This window comes from Notolabrus celidotus, chromosome 14 (assembly GCF_009762535.1).
Source record: "Notolabrus celidotus isolate fNotCel1 chromosome 14, fNotCel1.pri, whole genome shotgun sequence".
Taxonomy (NCBI): Eukaryota; Metazoa; Chordata; class Actinopteri; order Labriformes; family Labridae; genus Notolabrus; species Notolabrus celidotus.
In genome coordinates, this window is record NC_048285.1 from 22,271,501 (window position 1) to 22,294,598 (window position 23,098).

At 40.5% G+C, this 23,098-nt stretch overlaps 1 protein-coding gene across 2 annotated transcripts; it reads left to right on the forward strand.

The window, feature by feature from the left end:
• The first annotated feature begins 13,012 nt into the window (after positions 1 to 13,012).
• On the forward strand, positions 13,013 to 16,807 carry gemin7 (gem (nuclear organelle) associated protein 7). 2 transcript variants are annotated; one of them, XM_034701098.1, is made up of 2 exons: positions 13,013 to 13,144; positions 15,917 to 16,807. In XM_034701098.1, exon 2 carries the CDS (start codon positions 15,937 to 15,939, stop codon positions 16,321 to 16,323), a length of 387 nt encoding a protein of 128 aa, XP_034556989.1. In that variant the 5' UTR covers positions 13,013 to 13,144; positions 15,917 to 15,936; the 3' UTR covers positions 16,324 to 16,807. The 2 variants fall into 2 exon arrangements, with proteins under 2 accessions (XP_034556989.1, XP_034556990.1); XM_034701099.1 differs by having other exon boundaries at positions 13,016 to 13,144; positions 15,920 to 16,807.
• Positions 16,808 to 23,098: the final 6,291 nt, after the last annotated feature.

The following is a 23,098-nucleotide window of genomic DNA, read 5'->3' on the forward strand; positions in this document are numbered from 1 at the left end:
CATGTCCCCCATTGAGCATGTTTGGGATTCTCTGGACCAGCGTATACGACAGCTTGTTCCTGTTCCTGCCAATATCCAAAAACTTGGCACAGCCATTGAAGATGAGTGGATCAACATTCCACAGGCCAAATTATCTGAAACGCCTTTGGAGACGGTCTAAGGAAGAGAAATGAACATTCAATTCATGGGCAACAGCTCTGGTGGACATTCCTGCAGTCAGCATGCCAATTGCACGCTACCTCAAAACTTGCGACATCTGTGGCATTGTGCTGTGTGATAAAACTGAATATTTTATTGTGGCCAGCCTAAGGCACACCTGTGCAATAATCATGCTGTCTAATCAGCATCTTGATATGCCACACCTGTGAGGTGGATGGATTATCTCGGCAAGGGAGAAGTGCTCACTAACACAGATTTAGACAAATTTGTGAACAATATTTGAGATGAATAGGCCTTTTGCTTACATAGAAAAAGTCTTAGATCTTTGAGTCCAGCTCATGAGAAATGGGAGCAAAAACAAAAGTGTTGAGTTTATTTATTTTTTCAGTGTAAATTCAAAGACTTAACAATGTTAAAAAACTCAATCGCTAAAAGTTTATCAGAGCAGCAAACATGTATATTAGTGTATAAAAACCACCAGGACATGCTCAAAAATTGACATTACAATAGAAAGCAGTGCTCAAGAAAGCCAGACACAGATTTGTCTGTGTAGATTAAAATGCACAAGTTTTAAAGTTCCCTGAAAACAGAGACTCAAATGATGAATTCTCACAGGTGGGCTACTGAGCAGTCATAGTTGCTGTTATAGATTACTACAAGTCCTCCTCTTCTAGTCTAGGATTGTTCATAAAAGAAAAATTACGAGGTGAGGATTCTATAAGGGGGGCAGTCAACAGCAGGTTTCAGTTATCATGAGAAAATCAACATTGTTAATAGCCAATAAAGGCTTGACAAAAACAAAACAATTTTAGAGGACTAAAATGAACAGTGTTCAATGGCAGGCTGATGTGTGCTACTGACCTCTTGGCCAAGTCACCCTTGAGTAAGAGGTCTCGATTTCAACAGGTATTATTGGGTTGAATAAAAATTAATAAATAAATGAGAGGAAACAAAGATAACGGTCTGTGGAGAAGTGTTAGAAAGAGGATAGGAAATGCAGAGCTTTAAAGGCAGTTATTAATCTTATCTAACCCTAGATAACCTCATTATCGAGCATCCTGTAAACAACTGGATAAAACAACTTCTTATTACACTCCATACACTACTAGGGGGCTGGCTGAGGAGGCTGAGAAAGAAGGTTTCTGACTCAGGTTTAAAAGGAATGACACAAAGTGGGGCAGAGAAGATATAATCACCAGCTGCAAGAGGGATCTTACAGTCAGCTGCAGGGAGTGGGAGTGTTGTATCTTGACCGCCCATGATGTGTAGATGCAGAAGGAATCTTTGTGACACTGGCTTGCTTGCATAGTAATACATTTATTACAAGAAAACAATAACAGTATCAAACAAGCACCCGGAATGCTTGGGAGAACAGCTCTGCAAATCTGCTGACTCCCAGAATGCTGTTGACCAGCACCTTTTATAGGTCTGCGAACCAATGACATAGCCCACTACAAAGCCCAAACTTATCTTGATCTCTAGTTATTTATTATATCCTCCTGGGCTCTACTAGCCTAAGGGTTACAAAACTTTTCCATGCATGTCACTAAATTGGAAGGGGGTCTCAACCAAATTCCTTGAAAGTCTGGGGCAACATAGGTTTCTCTTTGACTTGTTTTACGTCAGTTACTTATTTCCTATCAGATACTTTAGGAGGCAGACATCTCTGCTGCTGCCCCACCACCTGAAGATCTGGGTCAAAGGTGCAAAACATATACAATGCATTATGCTGCCATCCATTGAAGAAGATGAATCTTTTTCACTTTTCTCAAAAATAATGTAGATACTAACCAGAGATTATGACCCCAGATGAACGGCTTTTGTCCAAGGAGGCCACCAAAATCTTCATAGAATTAAATTCCTTTATAATGAAAAAAGGTTAAGGTCACTGCTGTCAGGCTTTCCATTTCAGGAGTGTAATACTTCAGTAACACCTACAGAAACTTCCATTATTTGCATTGGTTTATTTCAAGATAGTGATGCTGTTTCTTTCAATGTAGTGGACACCTGATATCATTTTTCTTCCTCTAATTGGGCGTGGTGTAACCTTTCCTGTAGACCTTCCTGTGCTGCTGTTTTCATTTGTGATTAAATTAACACCAGTGAAGCCATATACTGACACAAGGTGCAAGACAAACTGGCACACAATGGAGGAAAGTTTGACTTTAAAAGGAACAAGAGAGTCGTAACACCTAGAGAAACTTCCATTATTTGCATTGTTTTTTTTCAAGATAGTGATGCTGTTTCTTTCAACATAGTGGACACCTGATATAATTTTTCCTCCTCTAATTGGGCGTGGTGTAACCTTTCCTGTAGACCTTCCTGTGCTGCTGTTTTCATTAGTCATTCAATTAACAACAGTGAAGCCATATACTGATACAAGGTGCAAGACAAACTTGCACAGAAGGGAGGAAAGTTTGACTTTAAAAGGAACAAGAGAGTAGAGATTACAAGGCACAGGTGTAACACATTGAGGTAATCAAGGGAGTGGGAAACACAAGGGAGTGGGAAACACAAAAGAGCAGGAAGCCCAAAGTCCTGGAACCAGAGACAAAGGTGAGTATCAAAGTAAAAACGGAAACACAAGACAAGAAACATGAGGGAATGAGCTAACACAACTTGTCTAATCTGGAGCCTTGGCAGTCAGTTCTGTACAACATACTGGAAGTTTTGGCATACTGCAGATTTTGATACTGCTTCAGCACTTAATGCTAGTAGGCAGTTTCGAAAACAGCCAGAGGCAAAATACACAGTGTAATCAAACACAGAGCTCTCATGCATTGCACAAATGGCTAGTAAGCAAATTCAGCATGGTTCCTGTAAAGGCACAGTGGGAGGTGTTAAAGTGTCTTACGGAAAAAGTTTCCCATAGGAGACTACTAACAATTTCAGGAAATAAAGCAGACACTGGAATTTTACACAAACACATAAAAACACTCCCCCCAGCAGCAGCCAAGCAGAAGAGACACAACCTGACCCCCACCTTCACACACACTCACTGCTGAATCTCACTTGGCCTTTTTCTACCCCTATCTTTTCTACCCCTATCTCTTGACATTATCTGTCAAGTAAGAGAATGCAGGTTTTGGCATGACTTCTGACGGGAACCTTCTCTGTTCCCATGGGTAAACTCCACCCACATTGAGGGGACTCTCAGCAGGGTAGTGATGTGTCATGATCAAAAGCTGTGGGTCTGAGAGCCGATGCTTTTTAGTGAATCAGAAGAGCCGGCTTGCATCGAGAGAGAGCCGACTCCCAGTTTTTTCCTTTCGCTGCTTAGCTCTCACAGTGTTCTGCCCAATCGGCAACCTCCGGTCTCAAACGATGAAGCCATGCGGGGGGGGGGACTCCCGGTCGGGAACACATAGCTGTTGGCTAGGAGGTATAGGATACAGGTGATGGAGGGGAGGCTGTGTATCGTGTCTTCTCAAAGACAGGGTAAATACTCACTGAGAGGAGAAATCGGATCAGCCCATCCAAGCTGATCTAACAATGTTTGCTTGAGTTTGGTTCTGGTTCTGTTTACATGAGCTGGTTCTGGTTCTGTTAGCTTGAGTTTGGTTCTGGTTCTGTTTGATTGAGTTTGGTTCTGGTTCTGGTTCTGGTTACTTGAGTTGGTTCTGGTTCTGTTTGCTTGAGTTGGTTCAGGTCCTGTTTGCTTGAGTTGGTTCAGGTCCCGTTTGCTTGAGTTTGGTTCTGGTTCTGTTTGCTTGAGTTTGGTTATGGTTCTGTTTGCTTGAGTTCGGATCTGGTTCGGTTCTGGTTCGGTTTCTGTTTGCTTGACTTTGTTCTGGTTCGGTTCTGGTTCGGCTCTGGTTCGGTTCTGGTTCTGTTTCTGTTTCTGTTTGCATGAGTTTGGTTGTGGTTCTGTTTGCTTAAGATTAGCTCTGGTTCTAACACTAACCCTAACCGTAATCCTAACCCTAATCCTATCACTAACCCTAACCCTAATCATAACCCTAACCCTAAACCTTATCCTAACCCTAACCCTAACCCTAATCCTAACCCTAACCCTAACCCTAATCCTAACCCTTACCCTAACCCTAGCCCTAATCCAAACCCTAACCCTAATCCTTATCCTAACCCTAACCCTAACCCTAACCCTAATCCTAACCCTAACCCTAATCCTAACCCTAACCCTAACCCTAATCCTAACCCTTACCCTAACCCTAACCCTAATCCTAACCCTAATCCTAGCCCTAACCCTTACCCTTACCCTTACCCTAACCCTAACGCTAATCCAAATCCTAACCCTTACCCTAGCCCTTACCCTAACTCTAACCCTAACGCTAATCCAAACCCTAACCCTAATCTTAACCCTAACCTTAATCCTAACCCTAACCCTAATCCTAACCCTTACCCTAACCCTAACCCTAACGCTAATCCAAACCCTAACCCTAATCTTAACCCTAACCCTTACCCTAACCCTAACCCTAATCTTAACCCTAACCCTAAACTTAACCCTAATCATAACCCCTAAACCTAATCTTAACCCTAATCCAAAACCTAACCCTAACCCTAATCTTAACCCTAACCCTAAACTTAACCCTAATCATAACCCCTAACGCTAATCCAAACCCTAACCCTAATCTTAACCCTAACCCTTACCCTAACCCTAACCCTAATCCTAACCCTTACCCTAACCCTAACCCTAATCCTAACCCTAACCCTAACCCTAATCTTAACCCTAACCCTAAACTTAACCCTAATCATAACCCCTAACCCTAATCTTAACCTTAACCCTAACCCTAACCCTAATCCAAAACCTAACCCTAATCCTTATCCTAATCCTAACCCTAATCCTAACCCTAACCCTAATCTTAACCCTAACCCTAACCCTAACCCTAATCCTAACCCTAACTCTAACCCTAATCCTAACCCTTACCCTAATCCTAACCCTAACCCTCATCATAACCCTAACCCTAATCCTTATCCTAACCCTTACCCTAACCCTAACCCTAACCCTAACCCTAACCCTTATCCTAACCCTTACCCTAACCCTAACCGTAACCCTAACCCTAACCCTAATCCTAACCCTTACCCTAACCCTAACCGTAACCCTAACCCTAACCCTAATCCTAACCCTTACCCTAATCCTAACCCTAACCCTAGTCATAACCCTAACCCTAATCCTTATCCTAACCCTTACCCTAACCCTAACCCTAATCATAACCCTAACCCTAATCCTTACCCTAATCCTAACCCTAACCCTAATCCTAACCCTAACCCTAATCCTAACCCTAACCCTAACCCTAACCCTAACCCTAACCCTAATCCTAACCCCAATCATAGCCCTACCCCTAACCCTAACCCTAAAATGTTTGCTTGAGTTTGGTTGTGGTTCTGTTTGCTTGAGTTTGGTTGTGGTTCTGTTTGCTTGAGTTTGGTTCTGGTTCTGTTTACTTGAGTTGGTTCTGGTTCTGTTTGCTTGAGTTGGCTCAGGTCCCGTTAGCTTGAGTTTGGTTCTGGTTCTGTTTGCTTGAATTTGGTTCTTGTTCTGTTAGCTTGAGTTGGTTCTGGTTCTGTTTGATTGAGTTTGGTTCAGGTTCCGTTTGCTTGAGTTTGGTTCTGGTTCTGTTTACTTGAGTTGGTTCTGGTTCTGTTTGCTTGAGTTGGCTCAGGTCCCGTTAGCTTGAGTTTGGTTCTGGTTCTGTTTGCTTGAGTTCAGTTCTGATTCAGTTCTGGTTCGGTTCTGGTTCGGTTCTGGTTCGGTTCTGGTTCGGTTCTGGTTCGGTTCTGGTTCGGTTCTGGTTGCTTGAGTTCGGTTCTGGTTTGGTTCTGGTTCGGTTCTGGTTCGGTTCTGGTTGCTTGAGTTTGGTTCTGGTTCTGTTCTGATTCGGTTCTTTTTCTGGTTGCTTGAGTTCGGTTCTGGTTTGGTTCTGGTTCGGTTCTGCTTCGGTTCTGGTTGCTTGAGTTTGGTTCTGGTTCTGTTCTGATTCGGTTCTTTTTCTGGTTGCTTGACTTTGATCTGGTTCGGTTCTGGGTCTGTTTGCATGAGTTTGGATGTGGTTCTGTTTGTTTAAGATTACTTCTGGTTCTAAGCCTAACCCTAACCCTAACCCTAACCATAACCCTAATCCTAACCCTAACCCTAATCCTAGCCCTAACCCTTACCCTAACCCTAACCCTAACGCTAATCCAAACCCTAACCCTAATCTTAACCCTAACCATAACCCTAATCCTAACCCTAACCCTAATCCTAGCCCTAACCCTTACCCTAACCCTAACCCTAACCTTAATCATAACCCTAACCCTAATCTTAACCCTAACCCTAACTCTAATCCAAACCCTAACCCTAATCCTTAACCTAACCCTAACCCTAACCCTAAACCTAACCCTTACCCTAACCCTAACCCTAACCCTAATCCTAACCCTAACCCTAACCCTAATCCTAACCCTAACCCTAATCCTATCCCTAACTCTAACCCTAATCCTAACCCTAATCCCAGCCCTAACCCTTACCCTTACCCTTACCCTAACCCTAACGCTAATCCAAACCCTAACCCTAATCCTAGCCCTAACCCTTACCCTAACCCCAACCCTAAAGCTAATCCAAACCCTAACCCTAATCTTAACCCTAACCCTAACCCTAATCCTAACCTTAACCCTAACCCTAATCCTATCACTAACTCTAACCCTAATCCTAACCCTAACCCTAATCTTAACCCTAACCCTCACCCTAACCCTAATCCTAACCCTAACACTAATCATAACCCTAACCCTAATCCTTATCCTAACCCTAACCCTAACCGTAATCCTAACCCTAATCCCATCACTAACTCTAACCCTAATCCTAACCCTAATCATAGCCCTACCCCTAATCCTAACCCTAATCCAAACCCTAACCCTTACCCTAAAATGTTTGCTTGAGTTTGGTTGTGGTTCTGTTTGCTTGAGTTTGGTTGTGGTTCTGTTTACATGAGTTGGTTCTGGTTCTGTTCTCTTGAGTTTGGTTCTGGTTCTGTTTGCTTGAGTTTGGTTCTGGTTCTGTAAGCTTGAGTTGGTTCTGGTTCTGTTTGATTGAGTATGGTTCAGGTTCCGTTTGCTTGAGTTTGGTTCTGGTTCTGGTTCTGTTTGCTTGAGTTGGCTCAGGTCCCGTTAGCTTGAGTTTGGTTTTGGTTCTGTTTGCTTGAGTTTGGTTCTGGTTCTGATTGCTTGAGTTCGGTTCTGGTTCGGTTCTGGTTGCTTGAGTTCGGTTCTGGTTCGGTTCTGGTTCGGTTCTGGTTCGGTTCTGATTCGGTTCTGATTCGGTTCTGGTTCTTTTTCTGTTTGCTTGACTTTGATCTGGTTCGGTTCTGGTTCGGTTCTGGTTCTGTTTCTGTTTGCTTGACTTTAGTTCTGGGTCTGTTTGCATTAGTTTGGTTGTGGTTCTATTTGTTTAAGATTACTTCTGGTTCTAAGCCTAACCCTAACCCTAACCCTTACCCTAACCCTAACCCTAACGCTAATCCAAACCCTAACCCTAATCTTAACCCTAACCCTAATCCTAGCCCTAACCCTTACCCTGACCCTAACCCTAATCCTAACCCTTACCCTGACCCTAATCCAAACCCTAACCCTAATCCTTATCCTAACCTTTACCCTAACCCTAATCCTAACCCTAACCCTAATCCTAACCCTTACCCTAACCCTAATCCTATCACTAACTCTAACCCAAATCCTTACCCTAACCCTAACCCTAACCCCAATCCTAACCCTAACCCTAACCCTAATCCTAACCCTTACCCTAACCCTAATCCTATCACTAATTTAACCCAAATCCTTACCCTTATCCTAGCCCTAACCCTTGCCCTTACCATAACCCTAACCCTAATCCAAACCCTAACCCTAATCCTAGCCCTAACCCTTACCCTGACCCTAACCCTAACCCTAACGCTAATCCAAACCCTAACCCTAACCCTAATCTTAACCCTAACCCTAACCCTAACCCTAATCCTAACCCTAATCCTAACCCTAATCCTAACTCTAACCCTAATCTTAACCCTAACCCTAACCCTAATCCAAACCCTAACCCTAATCCTTATCCTAACCCTAACTCTAATCCTAACCCTAATTCTAACCCTAACCCTAATCCAAACCCTAACCCTAATCTTAACCCTAACCCTAACCCTTATCCTAATCCTAACCCTAACCCTAATCATAACCCTAACCCTAATCCTTATCCTAACCCTTACCCTAACCCTAACCGTAATCCTAACCCTAATCCTATCACTAACTCTAACCCTAATCCTAACCCTTGCCCTAATTTTAACCCTAACCCTAACCCTAATCCTAACTCTTACCCTAATCCTAATCCTAACCCTAATCCAAACCCTAACCCTAACCCTAATCCTAACCCTAATCATAGCCCTACCCCTAATCCTAACCCTAATCCAAACCCTAACCCTAACCCTAATCCAAACCCTAACCCTAACCCTAAAATGTTTGCTTGAGTTTGGTTGTGGTTCTGTTTGCTTGAGTTTGGTTGTGGTTCTGTTTACATGAGTTGGTTCTGGTTCTGTTCTCTTGAGTTTGGTTCTGGTTCTGTTTGCTTGAGTTTGGTTCTGGTTCTGTAAGCTTGAGTTGGTTCTGGTTCTGTTTGATTGAGTATGGTTCAGGTTCCGTTTGCTTGAGTTTGGTTCTGGTTCTGGTTCTGTTTGCTTGAGTTGGCTCAGGTCCCGTTAGCTTGAGTTTGGTTTTGGTTCTGTTTGCTTGAGTTTGGTTCTGGTTCTGATTGCTTGAGTTCGGTTCTGGTTCGGTTCTGGTTGCTTGAGTTCGGTTCTGGTTCGGTTCTGGTTCGGTTCTGGTTCGGTTCTGATTCGGTTCTGATTCGGTTCTGATTCGGTTCTGGTTCTTTTTCTGTTTGCTTGACTTTGATCTGGTTCGGTTCTGGTTCGGTTCTGGTTCTGTTTCTGTTTGCTTGACTTTAGTTCTGGGTCTGTTTGCATTAGTTTGGTTGTGGTTCTATTTGTTTAAGATTACTTCTGGTTCTAAGCCTAACCCTAACCCTAACCCTTACCCTAACCCTAACCCTAACGCTAATCCAAACCCTAACCCTAATCTTAACCCTAACCCTAACCCTAATCCTAACCCTAACCCTAATCATAACCCTAACCCTAATCTTAACCCTAACCCTAATCCTAGCCCTAACCCTTACCCTGACCCTAACCCTAATCCTAACCCTTACCCTGACCCTAATCCAAACCCTAACCCTAATCCATATCCTAACCTTTACCCTAACCCTAATCCTAACCCTAACCCTAATCCTAACCCTTACCCTAACCCTAATCCTATCACTAACTCTAACCCAAATCCTTACCCTAACCCTAACCCTAACCCTAACCCCAATCCTAACCCTAACCCTAACCCTAATCCTAACCCTTACCCTAACCCTAATCCTATCACTAATTTAACCCAAATCCTTACCCTTATCCTAGCCCTAACCCTTACCCTTACCATAACCCTAACCCTAATCCAAACCCTAACCCTAATCCTAGCCCTAACCCTTACCCTGACCCTAACCCTAACCCTAACGCTAATCCAAACCCTAACCCTAACCCTAATCTTAACCCTAACCCTAACCCTAACCCTAATCCTAACCCTAATCCTAACCCTAATCCTAACTCTAACCCTAATCTTAACCCTAACCCTAACCCTAATCCAAACCCTAACCCTAATCCTTATCCTAACCCTAACTCTAATCCTAACCCTAATTCTAACCCTAACCCTAATCCAAACCCTAACCCTAATCTTAACCCTAACCCTAACCCTTATCCTAATCCTAACCCTAACCCTAATCATAACCCTAACCCTAATCCTTATCCTAACCCTTACCCTAACCCTAACCGTAATCCTAACCCTAATCCTATCACTAACTCTAACCCTGATCCTAACCCTTGCCCTAATTTTAACCCTAACCCTAACCCTAATCCTAACTCTTACCCTAATCCTAATCCTAACCCTAATCCAAACCCTAACCCTAACCCTAATCCTAACCCTAATCATAGCCCTACCCCTAATCCTAACCCTAATCCAAACCCTAACCCTAACCCTAATCCAAACCCTAACCCTAACCCTAAAATGTTTGCTTGAGTTTGGTTGTGGTTCTGTTTGCTTGAGTTTGGTTGTGGTTCTGTTTGCTTGAGTTTGGTTGTGGTTCTGTTTACATGAGTTGGTTCTGGTTCTGTTCTCTTGAGTTTGGTTCTGGTTCTGTTTGCTTGAGTTTGGTTCTGGTTCTGTAAGCTTGAGTTGGTTCAGGTTCTGTTTGATTGAGTATGGTTCAGGTTCCGTTTGCTTGAGTTTGGTTCTGGTTCTGGTTCTGTTTGCTTGAGTTGGCTCAGGTCCCGTTAGCTTGAGTTTGGTTTTGGTTCTGTTTGCTTGAGTTTGGTTCTGGTTCTGATTGCTTGAGTTCGGTTCTGGTTCGGTTCTGGTTGCTTGAGCTCGGTTCTGGTTCGGTTCTGGTTCGGTTCTGGTTCGGTTCTGGTTCGGTTCTGATTCGGTTCTGATTCGGTTCTGGTTCTTTTTCTGTTTGCTTGACTTTGATCTGGTTCGGTTCTGGTTCGGTTCTGGTTCTGTTTCTGTTTGCTTGACTTTAGTTCTGGGTCTGTTTGCATTAGTTTGGTTGTGGTTCTATTTGTTTAAGATTACTTCTGGTTCTAAGCCTAACCCTAACCCTAACCCTAACCCTAACCCTAACGCTAATCCAAACCCTAACCCTAATCTTAACCCTAACCCTAACCCTAATCCTAACCCTAACCCTAATCATAACACTAACCCTAATCTTAACCCTAACCCTCATCCAAACCCTAACCCTAATCCTTATCCTAACCTTTACCCTAACCCTAATCCTAACCCTAACCCTAATCCTAACCCTTACCCTAACCCTAATCCTATCACTAACTCTAACCCAAATCCTTACCCTAACCCTAACCCTAACCCTAACCCCAATCCTAACCCTAACCCTAATCCTAACCCTTACCCTAACCCTAATCCTATCACTAACTCTAACCCAAATCCTTACCCTTATCCTAGCCCTAACCCTTACCCTTACCATAACCCTAACCCTAATCCAAACCCTAACCCTAATCCTAGCCCTAACCCTTACCCTGACCCTAACCCTAACCCTAACGCTAATCCAAACCCTAACCCTAACCCTAATCTTAACCCTAACCCTAACCCTAACCCTAATCCTAACCCTAATCCTAACCCTAATCCTAACTCTAACCCTAATCTTAACCCTAACCCTAACCCTAATCCAAACCCTAACCCTAATCCTTATCCTAACCCTAACTCTAATCCTAACCCTAATTCTAACCCTAACCCTAATCCAAACCCTAACCCTAATCTTAACCCTAACCCTAACCCTTATCCTAATCCTAACCCTAATCATAACCCTAACCCTAATCCTTATCCTAACCCTTACCCTAACCCTAACCGTAATCCTAACCCTAATCCTATCACTAACTCTAACCCTAATCCTAACCCTTGCCCTAATTTTAACCCTAACCCTAACCCTAATCCTAACTCTTACCCTAATCCTAATCCTAACCCTAACCCTAATCCTAACCCTAATCATAGCCCTACCCCTAATCCTAACCCTAATCCAAACCCTAACCCTAACCCTAATCCAAACCCTAACCCTAATCCTAACCCTAACACTAATCCTAACCCTAACCCTAACCCTAATCCTAACCCTAACCTTGTCCCTAATCCTTACCCTAACCCTAACCCTAACCCTAACCCTTATCCTAATCCTAACTCTAATCCTAACCCAAACCCTAACCCTAATCTTAACCCTAATCTTAACCCTAACCCTAACCCCAATCTTTACTAGTTTTTAAGGCACTGCATGGCCTTGCACCAGACTACATTTCAGAGATGCTTTTAGTGTATAAACCAGGAAGGCCTCTCAGATCCTCCAGCTCCTCTCTTTTAGTTGTTCCTCAGAGCAGAACAAAAACATTTGGTGACGCTGCTTTCAGCCACTACACTCCCAAACTATGGAACAGCCTGCCGGAGGATCTGAGAGGCGCTGATAAAGATATTGAGACTTTTAAACGTAAACTAAAAACGTATTTATTCAGTCTGGCTTTTATGTAGGGTTTAACAATTTTATTACCTACCTTTTACTATAATATTGATTTAAATGTTGCTTTATAATTTTAGTAATTTTAACTGTTGTCTTATTCTATTTTATGTATTTATTCATTCATTTATTTAATTTGTATTTATCTATTCAGTTTTATTGATATTTTTAGCCTTAGTTTTATTTTCAACTCTTATCCTTACCCTTTTTATTTTAACTATTTTTATTCTTAATTTTGATGCTTTAACTTATTTTAATTACACATATTTTATTTTTGGTGTGCATTAGTCTCTATTTTATTTTATGTTGTTCTTATTTTTAATTTGTATTCTTATTCTTATTAGTTTTATTTTTATTCTTATTCTTATTCTTATTATTATCTTCCCCTAATATGTCTTGCCATTGTTTCATTTCTGCTTCTTTCTTGTTTTTCAATCACTGTAAAGCATTTTGGGTTGCATTTGATTTGTATGAAAGGTGCTATATAAATAAAGCTTGGTTGATTGATTGATTGATTGATTGATTGATTGATTGATTGATTGATTGATTGATTGATTGATTGATTGATTGCACTAAATATTGATTTAAATGGTTAGTAATGGAGTTAATAATGAGATTAAAAATTGTTTATTAGGATTTTTTTCAGTTCTGACACTTCTGGATAATTAAACATGCCCCAGGTCAAGTTGACCCACAAACATTAATGCTGTCCCTAAGAAACAAACACAACAGGAGGGTTAAGTGAGTCGAAAAAAAACTGGAACTGAAACGTTTCCCCTGCGTTTACACTTCAGACCACTGGGTGGAGGTAAAACCTTAGTAAGCTACTTTGCAAACTGCTAATAAATCCAACGAAGAAGAAAATGTAACCACAAGGTTTCACATTCTGCTGCAGATCCAGATGACTTGAGGAAAACATCAGTAAGTGCTCGAAATAACTGCAAACCTTTAGAGCCTTCAAGATTCATCTGAGTGAACAACTGATAGGAGGAGAAAAGACAGTTTTTTTGTATCGAAACATGAAGCCGTTTTTTAAAACCAAACAGTGAGCAGGACGCACGCGCTCTCTCTTAGATGCTAACTTCGTCATGTGTATCCGACACGTTTGGCACATTACGCACACTACCTGATGCTGCAGATACAGATCTTATTTATACAGTCTATTATCAGTGGTGGACAAAGTACACAGCTTCATTCCTTAAGTCAAAGTATAGGTACTCCAGGTCTAATATTACTCCAATACAAGGGAAAGTTGCTCTGTCAGATTATTACTTGAGTTAAAGTACTGAAGTACTTGCTTTTAAAAATACTTAAGTATTCAAAGTACTTCTTAAAAAATCTGAAAACACATTTTCACAATACATAAATGCAGTCAAGACTACATAGGAGTATACACTGCGTGCACAATTATTAGACACGTGAGTATTTTTGTGAATATGTTATATGTTTCATTCAGATGAACATTTCAAACTAAGTTGTCTGTGCTTGGAGTAACTTGGTTGCTGTTTTTATTCCATGGTATAGTTTTTAGAGATTTCAAGTAATGGTTTCTAAATAAACATAATGTAAGTGAATACACTGCGTGCACAATTATTAGGCACGAGTATTTTTGTGAATATGTTAAAAACTATGTTAACAGTCGTTTTCAAATTTGTCAAGAAGTCAGATAGTGAATATATTTCTTCAACAATGTGGTTAAAATGATGCTTTTCAAATTACATTGGCTGTATTTTTAAAGATAAGCAGAATCTGCAGAAATGAGCGTGCCAAATTATTATGCAAGTTGGTGATAAGAGTATATAACTTGTGAAAATTAAAAACTAGGCACCATTTTCAACGTTCTATTGATTGAAAATAATAATATTTACTACAACTGTTTTCAAACTTCAACAAAAACAACAGTTTTCTTTACATTTGTATACAAAATAAAACTGTTAGTCTTTAAAACATTTCAAATCTAAAGTGTTTCTCAAATGTCCAATATATCCTCTTATTCTTTCAGTGAGGGTCACAGGTAAACAGATTTAGTGAGGTTTCTGATGACTTTTCTGCTGACACTGTGAGCTGTACCTTGTATGGCTTTCCAAAGATGCTCATTGAGCTGTATTTCTTGCCATTACTGTAAATTATCTTCTTCAGTATTGACCACAAGTTCTCAGTCGGGTTGAGATCAGGTGAGCAGGCAGGCCAGTTCATGAGGCAATCTTCTTTAAAGCCCTGAGATGCCATCCTGTCCTGGGAATAACGTGAGGCATGTGACGGTGCATTGTGCTCATGCATGAACACTAGCATCTTTTTCACTTTAGCTGAATGTCTTTTCCTCCATGCAGGAAAATACAAAAGAGGATCGCCTCTTAATTTGAAAAGCATCATTTTAACCACACAGTTGAAGAAATATATTCACTATCTGACTTCTTGACAAATTTGAAAACGACGGTTAACATAGTTTTTAACATATTCACAAAAATACTCACATGCCTAATAATTGTGAATGCAGTGTATTCACTTACATTATGTTCATTTAGAAAACATTACTTGAAATCTCTAAAACTATACCATGGAATAAAAACAGCAACCAAGTTACTCCAAGCACAGACAACTTAGTTTGAAATGTTCATCTGAATGAAACATGTTACATAGCTCAGCATGTTATCTCAGGTTGGACAGTGAGTGTTTATATGTTTGGGCAGAGTGGGAAACAGGGAGAACATTTCAGATTACATGTATCATTCTTCATTTCAACAACCTCTAACATGGGCTGAAGATATGGGCATGGGTGCTCAGGTGGAGAATTATAGCCATCATTACCACCTCTAAATGAACTGCCTGATCTGAGTAAAATGTGCACTGTGTTTGTTCCACGTTCAACCGTGGAGATGCACGATATAAGGTATGACTAAATCACTGAGACAGACAGAACTACACAAACCCATTTTACTGTCTCTGGGATCAGATTTCAGAAAAGAGAAGGAAATTCATGAGCTGACTTCAAAGCAAAAGTAGTAACTAGAGCAGTGATAGAAATGTAGTGGAGTCAAAAGTACAATAATTGTCTTCTGAATGTAGTAGAGTAAATGTAGTAAGTTCCCCCAAAAAATAATACTTAAGTAAAGTACAGATATACTTAAAAAATGTACTTAAGTACTGTACTCAAGTAAATTTACTTTGTTACTGTCCACCACTGGTCGTACTAATGCAATAGGAACAGAACATTAAGTTGAAGTGGAATTCAAAAAGTCAAATCAGTAAAATTTCAGTCCTTAAGTACTTTGATGCATTTGCACACAGGTGTTATGTAAACAAGAAAAGCAGGAAAAAAGGCTTATAAACTTTTAGGCAAAGCCATTATGAATTCCTCAATATTTTGAATGTATTTAACTTATTTTTATCAGCTATGGAAACTAGGTTTTAATTTTGACTTCTTCAAAATGTCATCCTAACATGTCAGGTGTGTGTACTTAAAGAAAAAAATGAAAAAGGCATCTGCACAGTGGATAGATGCTCAGCTTATATTTCTATGCTTAAAAATCTCCCAGTGTTAAAATACAAATAATTCAATTGATTCAACTCAAGCTGGGATCCTGTGTTGAAATTAGTATTCATGATTGTAGAATAAATCAAAATATCTTTGAAACATATATTTGCTTTATGAGGGTTTTTGCAGTTTTTGATTGATTGTTGTTTTTTATTCAGCAGTTACTGACAGACTGAACATGGCAACACCTGTGTCTGTGCTCCGCCTGCCAAAAGGACCAGACCCCAACAGTCGAGGATTCGATCCCAAATCACCTCGCTACATAGCCCTGTGCCGTACCTCCATCCCCACTTCTGCTGAGTCAGAGTCCGACTCCAACCATCTGATGAAAGAGCAACATGCACGATCCAGGCTGAGGGAGAGTTTCCTCCGATGTCTCCTCTCGATGAACAACAAGAAGGTTCAGTTCAACATGCATGAGAAGGTGAAGGTGGAAGCCACGTTTGGAGCGTCTGACATCGATGTGCTGAACTTTCAGGTGTCAGACCTGCACACTCCAATCGGGGTGCAGAAAGAGGCGCTGATAAGATGTCAGGACGTAATCTCGCTCAATTTTGATGTGTGATCATGAGTGTATGATCTCTGTTTTCCCTGTCTTTGAACACTTGACAAAATGTGGTGATATTTTGGGTGAGCACTGTGGGTGTGCATTGCTGCTTTTAACCCTGGTTCATTTATTCAGCCTATCATGCAGCCCAGGGTGAGGGAGCTTTCAAAGATCCAACAAGCTGTCCTAATTTTCTACCACAAGAGGGAGCCCCTTGCCTGGTCAGAGATGCCAAAGCCTGATGTGGAAGCTTGTTGAGGTTTTCACTTGGATCTGTAGACAATGTTGGGAGAGTCAAATGTCATAATTGAGTAAACATTTAATGTTTATTTAGCCATTAATCTGTGTTGATTTAACCTAAAATGTCATGGGATGCTTTCCTTTCAATCATCACTTATGACTATGTCTCCCATTTCTGCTCTTCAGCACAATAATTTGTGTAAACCATAAGCACTGTTTTCTCTCTGTAAACATTAAAGGGAGAATATCACTGTACTTGTGATCGAGTTGATGGCTTATAGCGTTTGTAAGTTGTCAAAATGTATTAGTGTACGAGTGTAGACGCACCCAAAAAAATAATGAACTTTTTAGTTTAGTTATTTACTTTTATAGTTTTAAGTCACTGATGCAAAACATTCATAGAGTTGAAATCTGTATCACAGTGAAAGGCCCTGAAATATAGTAAGGTCTTATACAGATCTGGTGTACACCAGTTCATTTCTCTGAAAAGAGAAACGGTAAGTCCACGTTTGATTGCAGCACAGGTAGTTATCTTGTTATTTCAATCCTTGGTCATAAATATAACCCAGGAGAGAGAGGAGGAGGTAGCAGCATCAATGCTGTTTAATCTTCTTAAAAGGTGTATTTTGCAAGTTCTCAACAAGTCATTTTATTTGAGTGCCATTAGGGAGTCGTGCTGTGCCTGTGTCTCTCTCTGTACCTGAATTATCTGACCACTCAGTGGAGACAGTCATCAATGAGGCAGTGACTCATCCTCTCTCTCTCTCTCTCTCTCTCTCTCTCTCTCTCTCTCTCTCTCTCTCTCTCGTCCTCTCTAATCCAAAATATGACTTAAACCAGGCATGACGTCATCCAGCCTGTGTGATTCAATCAGGAAGGCCTCAAGGACAACCAATGTTAATTTCATAAACACAGGCAGCATGCCGCTCTCTAACCAGCAGCCCTCAACTCCCTCAGTTCTTACTCTCACCTCTGTGAGGATCCATCACATCAGCAGGAACACAGACAGATCATAAACAGGTGTTTTTATTTTCTGACACTTTTCCTTATACAAACCAATGACTCCTTAAAAATCTTAGCAACTCTGTATGAAGTAGTTAAAATAAGTCCCACAGCAGCAATAAAATGCTGCTTACATGTGTCTGTGTCTAGTATTGTGTGTCCTCCCAGTCCATCTAGGGGAGCATTTTGTATTTGTCATGCTTGAGTTTAAATATTTCAACAATTGAAATGTTTTAAAATGTCATGTCTGCTGTCTACAACCCTTTAAAATGGTGATGCTTGTGGTGTGTTAAAAGCCAGTTTCCACTGCTTCTGAGTGGCCAAAAAATATTTAAAAGGTTTAACGAAGCAGCAACTATTGGTTTTGAAAAACACACCAATCAGCCATTAGACATTAGACATCAGACATTATGACCAACTGCCTAATACTGTGTATACACATCTCTCATCAGAGCAGTATTTTTTGGGCTGTGATCTAACAAAACGTGGACTCCATTAGACCTCTGAAGGTGCACTGTGTACAGGTATCTGGCACCAAGAACTGAGCAACAGATACTTTAAGTCCTGTAAGTTTCAATGTTGGGTCTCCATGGATCAGACTCGGTTGTCAGACACATGATTGGATTGAGGTCTGGGAAATTTAGTGACTGAGTCAACACCTTGAACATGTTGTCATGTTCCTCCAGGTCACCTTCCATTGTGCCAGAGTCCAGTTCTGATGCTGGCATGACCATTGTAGGCACTTTCAGCGTTGGACAGCATGGACACCCTGACTAGTCTTAGTGAAGTTATCATGTCCTCTGACAGGCGCCATTGTAAAGAAATAATATTATTCACTTCCCTAGTCAGCGGTCTTGATGTTATCCTTATATCACTTGAGGCTGACTCCAAGAGACAAAATCTCCATTTGGCTTTATATTATATTGCAGATTTTTAAAGAACAGATAAACATGGCTGGTTTTAGTCTTATTGCTTATTTCTGTATTCATAACAATGGTACAGTGCAGGGAGTGAGCTTTATATAACTCATTTTCATTGTATGAACCATGAAGGTTTTAAAGGATTGGTCACTCAGTGTGACGTGTGGATGCTGCTGACTCTGCAGGCCAACTCAACCATTCAGCCACTGACCATAACCTCTCAGCTAACTTTGTGTTGCTGGTGCTGAATAATTGGGGATGTCTTCATTCAAAAATCAAACAAATGACAGGCTTTCTTTGGTTGCACACACTGCACATCCAAGGAGTGTCTGCTCAAGCTTTTGGGTAAGAGAAACTTTTATGCTAACTTTTTTATCAAGCTTGATCAGTGTTCATCATATATTAATTTATTTGATAGACAGCACATAGGTGTCATCAATGCTGTGTGATATGAAAACTTAATAAGACTGAGTTTTTAAGTTGAACATTGTGAACCTGAGTTAGATTCATGCCCTCTAATTTGTAACTCTGCACGCGTACACCCTGTCTCAGTGTTATCTACTCTTACTGTTTGTCTTTCCTGACAGTCTGCTTCTCCCTGATTTCAGTGGAAAAACATTCCTGTCCGTTAGTATGCAAGCCTATATGTGTGTGTCTGTGTGTGTGTGTGTCAGTTATGATGGCACGTGGAATCTGTCCTGTATAATACCGCCGGCCAACAGGAAGCACATTCCGCTTCTTCCTGTTTGTGGCCTGTTCTCACTTCCTGTTAAGTGTCTGATAACTGACACAACCACTTAATCAACATTTCACCCAATGTGTCCTTCCAGAAGACTAAAATAATTGGATAGTGACCTCATGACTAAGTATTCTTAGTGCATTTTGTTCAAGACATCTCAGAGGTTTTGATGATCATTATGGAGATAATGTTCATTGCAATGTTAGAAAGCTCTGGTATTGTTGTATTAGACATTTATTAAAAATGTGACTGCCTTTTTGCAAAGATGGTAAAGAAAGGCTGCATGAATTTATAAAAATGAGTTCAATATTGAGATGGGGGATATTCAAATGCAATAAAATAATTAAATGAAACTGCCTCTGGCTCCTCCTCTTGCTGGTAGATAGTATAGTAGTGTACTGATATTTTTGTTTAAGATTATTTTTTTTTATTTGGTAATTTTATAATTACTTGATAGGACTGCTGAGAAGAGATAAGAAGTGTTGGAATCAAATAGTGGGATATAAAATACAACAAGGAGGCAAGGCTGGTAATTGAACCAGTGACCACTGCAATGAGGACTATCCATATGCCTTGACACAGTGTAAATTAAACTTGAATGAAGCTTAATGTTTGCCACACTGCAACCTATAGTCAGATCAGAAGTCTACCACTGTATTGTGTAAGTGTCATGGGTTACTTTTGCTTTGTATTTTCTTTGTAATGTCCTGATTTTGATTTCTGGTTTCACTTCATAGTTATCCTTGTGTCTTCCCAGTGTTATGTTTCAGGGATTCATGTCCTGTGTATTTGTTACATTTTTTGTGTTATTGTGTTTAGTATTTTGTCTTATTACTCCCTGTAATATCCTGTGGTCTTGAATTGGGTTTCAGTGTTTTATTTTGTAAAATAGTCTGGTATGTTTAGTTTAGTTTCACCAGTGTTTTCCCACCTTTGTGATTGCATTCACCTGTGCCTTGTTGTCCTCACCTGTGTGTCCTTACTCGTTACCCAGTGTGTCTATTTAGTCTCTGTGTTTCCTCCCTTCTGGGTCTGTTCATTGTGCTTGTGGCATGTGTTAGTCTGTGTTCTGCGATGTTGTTTCCAATGTTTCCTGAGTTTTTGTTGTATGCAGTAAGTTTTTGTTTCTCAGTTTAAGTTTATTAAATCATTTTTATTTTGAATCTGCACCGTGTATCCTCCCCCTCCTTTCCTCACTCATGACAGTATGTGAGTTGTGCAGTAAAAAGTAGGATGACACTGAACACAGGGCTGAGGGAGTAAGCTATGACAAACAAGGCCTAAGCTAATTGGGTGCTACTCTTTGAGAGGATGACACACTTTTAAAATTAAGACAGCTCTTTCATTGTAAAATTGATTGTTGCAATAAAATAGAAATTAAGTATAAAAGTCTGAGGTAACTGGGCAGTAGCCTAAAGTAGGTTGGGATTGAACTTTGCTAATTAACTTAACCGGGAGTTTTTTTGAATGGTAGCACCTTAAAGCATGCAACTCAATTAAAATTATTTTTAAAATCCTCTGTTTGGATGGGTGATGTTACAACAGTTTAACACAGTGCTATTATGATCCACTGAGAATCCTGCTGGCGGTGACAGTGGGGGACTGTTTAAGCAAGGAAAATGGTATTTATAAATAGCTCTGTACCTACAGTGAATCAAGTCAAGAGGAGTTTACCATGCACTATAAAGAAAAAAGTGTGTCTAAAATCACACCGCATTATATTTCCACTTATAGAAAAAGTCCATCTTAAAAAACAACAACAACAACAACAAAAAAAACTCTGTGCAATTCATCAATGACAACATTTCTGCAAGCACAACTACAAGGTGAAATTTACTGTTAAGTTCTCACTGGGGGTGTTTTTGAAGTAGCCAGACAGGCAGACACAAGAGGGTAATAGCTGAGTCATGGTCAGTCCCCAGATTTGTTTGAGTTGCCGTCAAGGGGAATGTTGGAGCAGCTCCAGTGATTGTGAGGGCCAGGCGCTATGTGGCAGGCTCACTTCCCCGACTCAAGTGGCCAGGGAGATAAAGAGGCTTCCAGGGGAGCATGCCAGCAGCGGCCTGAGTCCCAAATATAAACAAACACTTCGACTATGCACATAATGAAAATATAATGCACATTCAAAGTGCAAGAGCATATTCAGCTGATTTGCTTTTACCTGACGCAGCAAAATCATTTTTTCATTTTCAACAATATGACCTTAGATGAAATAACTGAATGCTACTGTATACGTCTAATAGACATATGGAGGCACAGGAGTTGTGATCTAACAAAAAAACACAGGTCTAGACAGGAAGACATATGAGGAGGAAAAGGAAGTGCTCAGAATTAGCGTGAGATTAAAGTTATCTGTATTTATCTATAAGAGTCTGTAGACTCCATCAAGGTCCACTCCCTTTCCCACTGGAGTAAACACAGGAAGATGCTGCTTATTAGTGTCTGTGATGCTGAAGACCCCCAGATACAAGTGCTGATTGGACAGATTCACCTTCTGCCACCACTACTCCTGACAAATTACAAGTAGCCATGCCCTGCTGACATATGTGCTGACCAGTTTACGTTTATTTCTACGGTTTTGTGGATTAACACACACACACACACACACACCCACACACACACACACACACACACACACACACACACACACACACACACACACACACACACACACACTCACACACACACACACACACACACACACACACACACACCAGTGTTAATAAATGAATTTATGCTGATTTTTTTTGTTTCTTTCATATTTTGTAGGATTTTACATTTATATGCATTGTCACACTCTAACCCTTGTCTATTTGTTGCCTCAGGATATGGTAATTTTCTCTGAAATTAAAATATTTCCCTCATCATTTCATGCCTAAACAGCTCACTTGTTTTTTTTGTTTCATATGTTCCTAACCTCTTGATGCTCAACAGCCGGTTAATCAAAACTAGGAAGTAGTTTTATAATATTTGATAATAAGTTTCTTGTTTGAAGCTTCTGCAGGCATAGACTGGAGCCTGGCTTCTTCTGTGTGCCCGCGCTTAGTATGGATCATATTATTACCTTCATCATGTGGTGTTAGAAAACACGTGGTAACAGTCCTATGAGTGCACATTCCTGAAGAAATGTTTATGCTGACCTTAAACGACTACATTGCTTTTAAAGAGAGGTAGTTATCATGCTTGTGAGGGAGGCTGGATGATGGTGTTTGTAGAGGGTATGCTGCCCCGCTGAGGAGGGTGCTCTGCTTTACTATGGAGCAATTTAATCAGGAGGAAGATCACATACTTTGCACAGTTTATCTTCCTGTGGCCATTAGCTGACTCTGTGGGACAGAGCAACTGCAACAAAGTGTAGGTACTTCCAAACAAATATGTCAGAAGCCATTGAGGCAGTACTTTGGCTTAATTTCTCACAGTGGGAGTAGATGGGGGCGCATTGTCCATTTTATATACAATCGATGGGTTGGATGTAGGAACATATTATGTGTGGGGAGAAAAAAGTATCACCTGTAATGTAATCCAGAATCACTTTGGCTATCATCAGACCACTTTATAGACTTTATTTATCTATAAACAGACATTTGCATACAAGTGCATCCAAGAATCTGCTCCCAACTCCAACTCAACCCTCACCAAGTTGCTTGTATTGTAAACAATGGTGACACGCCAATGGACAATGAACTCATTATAATCTTTTACTTCTTTTACATCCCATATTACTTATTACTCTTTTAATTTTGCCATTTATTTCTATTTTCCAAGTGTTTTTATTTTAAACTTAAAACTCAACAAAGACTTTTACCGTCTCAAACTTTCATTCTTGTTTTTTCTCATCTTTTCTATCTCCTTCCACTCCTTCTCCATCCCTTCGGATCACCTGTTTCACTCT

Bases quoted from the DNA above. Each gene is read 5' to 3' on its own strand.
- gemin7 (XM_034701098.1), top strand. From the start codon at position 15,937: ATGGCAACACCTGTGTCTGTGCTCCGCCTGCCAAAAGGACCAGACCCC.